Source organism: Hydra vulgaris, chromosome 10 (genome assembly GCF_038396675.1).
Source record: "Hydra vulgaris chromosome 10, alternate assembly HydraT2T_AEP".
In the NCBI taxonomy this organism is placed as follows: domain Eukaryota; kingdom Metazoa; phylum Cnidaria; class Hydrozoa; order Anthoathecata; family Hydridae; genus Hydra; species Hydra vulgaris.
This window is the reverse complement of record NC_088929.1, coordinates 8,401,157-8,409,100: the sequence shown is the minus strand read 5'-3', so window position 1 is coordinate 8,409,100 and position 7,944 is coordinate 8,401,157. Positions and strand designations below refer to the sequence as shown.

At 31.1% G+C, this 7,944-nt stretch overlaps 1 protein-coding gene across 1 annotated transcript; it reads left to right on the top strand.

Moving 5' to 3' along the window:
• Positions 1-400: 400 nt before the first annotated feature.
• Positions 401-1,804, top strand: LOC136085770 (tigger transposable element-derived protein 4-like). Its single transcript, XM_065807199.1, has 2 exons — positions 401-444; positions 572-1,804. The coding sequence occupies exon 2, from the start codon at positions 1,108-1,110 to the stop codon at positions 1,753-1,755; it is 648 nt and encodes a 215-aa protein (XP_065663271.1). The 5' UTR covers positions 401-444; positions 572-1,107; the 3' UTR covers positions 1,756-1,804.
• Positions 1,805-7,944: the final 6,140 nt, after the last annotated feature.

The following is a 7,944-nucleotide window of genomic DNA, read 5'->3' as shown; positions in this document are numbered from 1 at the left end:
ATTTTTCAAAAGTTTTCCTTTAATATATAATTTATTCTTTTTGTCAAACGCAGCAACATGCCGCTCGTTAAACGAAAACTCACGAACAAATCTATAATAGAAAAATGCAAGACATTAAAAGACCTAGAGACTGGGATGTCTAACAAAGAGGTTGCCAAAAAGTATGGAGTCCCAAAGAACACATTATCAACCTGGATTAAAAATAAAACCAAGTTATAAACCTCACTGGAAAAAAATGGCACAAAATCTAAACGGAAGAAACTTCGTAGTGGTAATTTCAAAAATGTAGACAAGGCCATATACACGTGGTTCGTTGCAAAAAGAAGTCAACAAGTACCAATTGATGGTACCATACTAAAAGAAAAGGCACTAAAATTCGCAGAAGCATTAGGAGAGTTGGATTTTAAAAGCATCTGATTGTTGGTTTCATAATTGGAAAGAAAGGTCAGTTAAATTTTGTCAAATCTTGTTCAATTTTAATATAAACAAATAACATGTATCTGTTTATATTTAATTTATTTAGTTTCTTAAACGTGTAATTAAAATTCAATTATTCTGTTCCTATTTTTAGGAACGGCATCAGCTTTAAAATAATCTCAGGCGAAAGTGCCGCCGTGACGAATAATATGACTGCTTCGTGGAATGAAACTACACTTCCAACATTGCTTTTGAATTACAAGCTTGAAAACATTTTCAATGCCGATGAGTTTGGACTATTTTACCAGTGCCTACCAAACAAAACATACCATTTATCACGAGAAAAATGTTTTGGGGGAAAAAATAGTAAAGTCAGACTAACAGGCATAGCAGCAGGGAGTGCAACGGGAGAAAAATTACCTATGTTTGTTATTGGAAAATCTAAAAACCCACGGTGTTTTAAGCACATTAAACAACTTCCTTGCACATATAAAAATCAGCTAAAAAGTTGGATGACTGGAGACCTTTTTACAGAATGGGTAATGAAACTTGACTCATTTTTTCGTGCTCAAGACAGGAAAGTAGCACTCCTGGTGGATAACTGTTCTGCCCACCCACACATTGAAGGGCTAAGCAACATCAACCTAATATTTCCCCCCCCCCCCTAATACCACATCTGTCCTTCAGCCCATGGATCAAGGCGTAATACGAAGTCTTAAAGCTCATTATCGTCACAAAATTGTGCGTTTGTGTATCAAGGCTGTCGATAATAACGAACCCATGCCAAAAATTTCTATACTTCAAGCAATGAAAGATCTTGTTTCTTCGTGGAATGCTGTGTCGAAGAAGACTGTCATCAACTGCTTTAAAAAAGCTGGTATCAGCAAAACAAACAAGAGTATTGAAGAAGCTGATGATGATCATTCTTTTAAATTTTTGACAGAAGAACTTAACCGTTTGCGAGAGTTAGATCCTCGTGCCGTCCAAGAAGATCTCTCAGCGGAATCTTACATTGGTTTAGATTGCGATGTAGTAACCACCGGTTCACTTGCTACTGATGCTGGAATCATTGCTCAGATTTTAGACCCTAATTTTGAAAACGACGATAATGAAGTTGAAGATAGCGTTGACGAAGCTATTGACGTCGAAGCCCCGCCACGCCCATCTGATATTCAATTAGAAATTGCTTTTGAAACAATTCAAAATGCTTCGCTATACAGCTCAAAATACGGAAATGAAATACAATCCCTAGCACTAAAACTTGAGGATTTAATGAAGATGGAAAAGATGGATAATTTAAAGCAATATCAGATAACAGATTTTTTCCAAAAGTTGTAGTTTTTGTTGTTAATGATTTTTGTCAGAAAAATAACTTGTTTTAATGAAAGTCGGGCAATTTTATTTATTTTCAACCCTTTTCTTGATATCTCGAACTCTCGATATCTCGAACTTTTTTTCCGGTCCCCTTAGTGTTCGAGATATCGAGAGTCGACTGTATGTAAATGATACATTGGGGCAAGATGATAACTCTTTTGTCTTCTGCTTGCTTTCGTCACATCTTGACGTCACATCTTAACGTCACATCTTGACTAAAAATATTGTAAATAATTTATTAAGAAGATGACGTTATATATTTAAAAAAAAATCTATAGATAAAGGTAAAATTATAAAATATGTTTATTTTAAATTAGAAACTTATTTTAAGAGTGAGAATTAATCACAAATTCAGTATTCTTTTAAAGAAGAATACTGACTAAAACATTAAAACACACTTTTCTTGTTTTTATTTATTTCTTTTAATATTTTAATTATTAAAATTTTGATTTTGTCATTCAACCATTATTATCTTTTATAAGCTTCAATTCTGTCTATGCACTATATTAATATTTTTATTTATTTAGTATTGTTTTCTTTACTTTTAATTAAAAATGACTATTAGGCAAGTTAAAAAATCACTTATAACACCTAGAAAATTGATAAAAAATCAGCGCTTTTTAAATTTTGAAATAAATTTCGCAATGACTATATTCTTCGTTGATACCTGCTTTGTTTATTATATTGTAATTAATTTCTTTCGCTATTTCAGATGACTTTATAAAAGACCAGTAAAATAAGTTGTAAATTTAAAATAGATAAGTTTGTAGAGTTAACATTTTGGATAGTTGCTAATTTAATTGGTTATACTCTTGGGTTTGACACATAAGAAAGTGTTCGTTTCGCCTTCACTTAATATCGAAGAATAAAAGTCATTGCTCTCAACCAATTAACTTAAGGTACAGCTAATGATCTTTAAAACCATATATTTAACTCAGTGAATTACAAAACCTCAATTTATTAACACTTGAACTTGCTTTTCTTTTACCAATGCTGTTGTTTTCTCTCAACCAATTAACTTAAGGTTATCTCCAGTTGTTTGATTATCTCCAGTTGTTTGATTATCTCAAATGTATCAAGTATTAGGAAAAAATTCCAACTAACCTTACTATAACCAAATTTTGTGAAACGTAGTGAGAAAATCTTAATGATAATCATCATTACTATGACTCATTACTCAAACCCACAACTCCACAATGTAGGTAGTTAATCGGTATGCAATTAAGCGATGGAAGCATGGAAGGTTATCCAAAACAACACTTTGTCATATATATTAACTAAAACAAGATCAGGCTTTGAATTATTATTTGCACGATAACGTAGGATGGGGAAAGATGACCTGTGGGGCAAGAAGTCTTTGAGCTTTTGTAAGCCTATCTTAGAATAGTAATGTTTTATGCCTCTATTATTATTGATAACGTTAAAATAGTATCACGGAACAAAAAAAAATTTTAATATTGCTATTACCTGAGGTTTTATTCGATGTATATCCTTTTATAGTAAATTACTTTAAATTCCAAACCTTTATTGGACAGTCAATAATTATGCGATTAAGGTAAGAAATGTTTTACAGAGAATTTATCCAACAATAATATAAAGTAAAGAAAGTTTATTACCCGAGCAATAAATTTATTTTTATTTGTATTAAATTTTCACTTACTACAGATGAAGCAAGATGTCATCTGTTTTGTGGGGTAAGATGCCTTCTTGCCTTAAGGTTTTACGGCATTTCTGCCATTTTAAAAGAACGAAATAGCGATTTTTGTAACGAAATAGCGTTTAGATAATTCGTCGCGTTGGTTTGACAAGGTTCTCACTGACACTTTTCCAAAATTGAGATGACTTTATTGGACTATTTTTATCGTGACAAACATATAAACTAAAATTTCCTGCTATCGTAAAATAAGCAAAATACCAATGTGTCAAAGTTCTATTTGCAGGTTTAGTTAAATAATATTTAATTTGACCTAATTAATTTGGTTCCACTAACAGGTCAGGGTATACCCTAACTAAGCTAAATATATTACGATAAAGACTTTCATGCTCATCAAAAATCGTATAAAAAGATTGGTCTCAATATCAATGTAAAAAAAAAACACAAAAACACTAATATTTGCTGTTTTTTGTAAATTTTTTTAAAATATTAAGTTGCGCAACAAAAAGTACTAATTTCTACCAGCGTTAAAATAACTATTAAAAACAAAAATAAATTGCTATTATAAGGTAAAACTCTTTTTTTAAAATTAATAATTACAATTCAGTCAAAAACTTACCGTTAGTCGATGTAAGTACATTTTACCGCGCATATCCTTAACTGTCAGTCAATGTAAGAACGTTTAATTGTGTCTATCCCTCAACGGTCAATCATGCATATTTATTGCCCATTAGCAATGTTAAAAAGCAGGCTGTATTATAAATAAAAAAGATTTTCAAAACATTTTAAAAAGACTTTTAAAAGTACTGTAAATTAAAATAGTAATTCTGGAAATAAAACTATTTTTTATGAGAGAAAGCAAAGTGTGATTAACTTAGCAGCATATTATTCACCAACTAATCAACAATACTGAGCAATATAGGCTGAACCAATGGTGGACAACACCTGCGCGCATTTTTCTAGTGTCGTTTTGAAAATAATGGATGTTTTGCCAAACGAAAAGTGCCATGAGCAACTCAGTTACTTTGTTTGACTGCTGCGTCCCTCAAAATCGGAACAGTATAATATGAAATAGTATGTTACATTTTTAAAAGGAGATTCCTGGCATTAACATAGACACTACAAAATACAAACTTCCTTGCCATTTATGTGTCCAGAATGTGGATCATGCGCATAATTAAATGGAAGAGCTAACAAGGATAACTGATTTTTATAGTTCACTTGGATTGATAAGGACACTCAAACAAGTTAACGAAAAAATTCCTTATCATTATTAGTATGTTATTCAAATAAATACACAAGACTTCGAGGACAATTTTTTACCAGCAAAGCTATTTAACTGCAAGTTAAATCCTTTTTCTAACATTGCTGTCCTGAAATTATCTATCTACAATTGAAATGAACCTATGACTTGTGCTAATGTCAAATTTAATGAAAAAACCGAACAGAAAAAATGCCGGCTCTAGCCCATTAATATCTATAGCTTTGAATGTTGAACTAAAGATTTAAACTTGCACAATTTAACGCTGTATTTTTTTTTTTGTGTCTCTCCAGGACCGAGATTACGAACCAGTTTATTATACTGTTGTTTCAGTTACAAAATTTAAATGTAGATAATTACTTCAACCACGAATTTTTAAAGTAGCTAAACTGATTTAACTACCGTTATAACCGCAGTTAGAACCTTGTCATAGTAAAGATATGACTATTTCAATATGAAAAAGTTCTAACTGCATTTTATGGGTATTTATTTTTCAATGAAGATTGAAACAAATTTTAGTTACAAATAGTGGTACTAAAGGCAAATACTTATGTTACCATTGGTGAAAAATTTTACTAATTGATATTAATAAATTTTTATGGTAGCAACATAACAATTTTTGACATCAATTTACTCAAAACTATTCAGTTAGAGCCTTGTCAAACCAACACGACAATTTAGTTGTTGACTTTGACTATATGTCGGTTTAGATGTATTATACTTGTTTATAAATGTGTTTTTTTATAACTTTATATATTAAGTGAAAGGTATAAGATGTAGCTAAGTAAAGAAAAGTTGTATTACTACATTTTGATATTTTTTTAACTTAAAATTTTAGTTAATGATATCATTTAACTTGAAAAACTACTTATAGAGCGATTCCACGACCGTCTCATCTACTTAAATAACCGTAACATCTACTTAAATTATAAAAAAATTTTATCAAAAATTATTTATAAGTATATTGTATTTTGTATATGTATTTTGTATATTTGTAATTAAGGCTTTATTTGTTTATGGCAATATCGTGAAAGCTTTTATCGTGTAATTCTTGAGTATGATCTTAATTATCTTCTAAATTAAAAAGTTTTATTTATGTTTCTAAAATATTGTATTAATTAGATTATATTAAGTAATAATTATGTGTGTTTGTATGTTTAACTGCTTATGTAATATAAATTAAATATAAATTTTAAGGTTTTTATATTTCTTCAGATTACATAATAAAACATAAACAATGGTGAGAAAATATGTTTAATAAACACAGAGAGGTGCAACAAATGATAAAGTCTGAATTACACGCTATGAAAATGGGTTGCAGTCTGACAAATATTGCATCGGACTTTAGTATTAACAAAAAAAAATATTACTACGTCATCGTGAAGAAAAAGTAAAGGTAGCTGGTGGTCTGTCTCTGGGTAGAAAACCTCCTTTTTTTAGTAAAAAATTTGAAATAAATATTGTTACACAAGTTCATATTATGGAGAGAGCATTATTTGGCTTGACAACAATAAATGTGCGTCGTCTAGAATATGGTTTTGCAACAAAAATGGGCATTGATAATCCTTCAATAACCAGTCAAAAATGGCTGGAGTGGATTGGCTGAGAGGATTTACGTCTCACAATGCATAACTTTCTATTCAAACACCACAAGCCACCTGTGTAAGCAGGCTTGTTGGATTCAATAAGCCAAAACAAATTCAATTTTTTTTTTCAATATACAAATCATTATTTGAGGAACATAAGTTTTTAGCAAAAAAGCTTTGGAATATGGATGAAATCGGAATCACTAACGTCCATAAGCCAGGAAAAGTAATTGCAAAAAAAGGCAAATGACAAGTTTCAAAAATAACTAGTGGAGAAAGAGGTGCTACTTTAACAGTTGTGTGTGCAATGAGTGCCAGTGGTGCTTATAGTCCAACATTATTTATATTTCCCCGTAAGAGAATGACCGATAGATTGGCTGTTGTTAAACCTTCAGGCTCAATTACTAGAGTTAGCTCCAGTGGGTGAACTGATTCCACCCACTTGAACTAACTCTAGCTCCAGTGGACGGAGTCCAGTTTTGTAGCTGCGACTCATGTATCTAAAATTAATGAGTAATTAATTGTACTTGATGGTCGTCATAGTCACAAAACAATTGAGGTCATTAATTTTTATCGCAACAGTGGTGTCCGTCTCATAACACTTCCACCTCATTGTACACACAAGATGCAACCTTTAGACCGTATAATTTTTAAACCATTAAAAGTTAGCTACAATACAGCAGTAAACAGTTGGAAGTTATCTAATCAGGGGCATAGAAATTTATTTTTTATCATGGTGGGTATTTTTACAACTGCCTATAACTTTACCGCCAATATTGACAAAGCAATCAATGGGTTTAGATGCTCTGGTTTATATCAATAAATGAGCTTATTTTTATTGATGAAGCCTTTGATGCAGCTTTGCTTACTAATGAAGCTGAGCCTTTGGAAATCTGTTAGCAACCACTTGTTTTGTCTTATTTACCCTTTTTTGCACCATTACAGTCACCAGTTGTTTTGAGCACACCAAATGCTGCTGCAAAGTTGAATTATATTGTTACAAAAAAAACACCACAATTAAATGGTGTAGTTCTACCGCTTTAGAAAACATCATTATTGCAAGTTGTTGATATGTAACTTGGCCTTAGTTCTGCCCCAGAAATTTTGGAAAAGATTTCCCTTCGTCCCATAAATGCTGTATTAAAACAGCAAAAAAAAAAGCAGGGTCCGCTGAAAATCTTACTTCATCACCTTTCAAGAAGCGACTTGAAGGAGCATGAAAACAGTATCAAAATAACAAACGGCCATAATGCTAAAAAAAAAAGCTGCACTCAATAAGGTGATCAAGCAAAAAATGAAATTAATGAATTTGAGGACAAAAATGGTGAAGCCTGAAAAGCAGAAAGAAAAAAACGTTTAATGAAAATAAGAAACCAAAGACAAGAAAAAAAATGGTTTCTGCCTCTGAATGTATTACTGATAGAACTTTATGCAACATATGTTCTTGTGCATAAAAAGTGCCATCATTTAATGATTGGACGCAATTCTTATTTTTAAAAATTATTAGTATGCTTTTTACTAATATGAAAACGATTTTAAGAAATTTCTGTTTGGCTTAAACAAAACAGATTACCTCCAATGTAGAAAAAAAACTAAATGGACACTCTTCAAAAAAACAGAAACTGCCCTATATCATTACCGGACTTTCTAAT

Bases quoted from the DNA above. Each gene is read 5' to 3' on its own strand.
- LOC136085770 (XM_065807199.1), top strand. From the start codon at position 1,108: ATGGATCAAGGCGTAATACGAAGTCTTAAAGCTCATTATCGTCACAAA.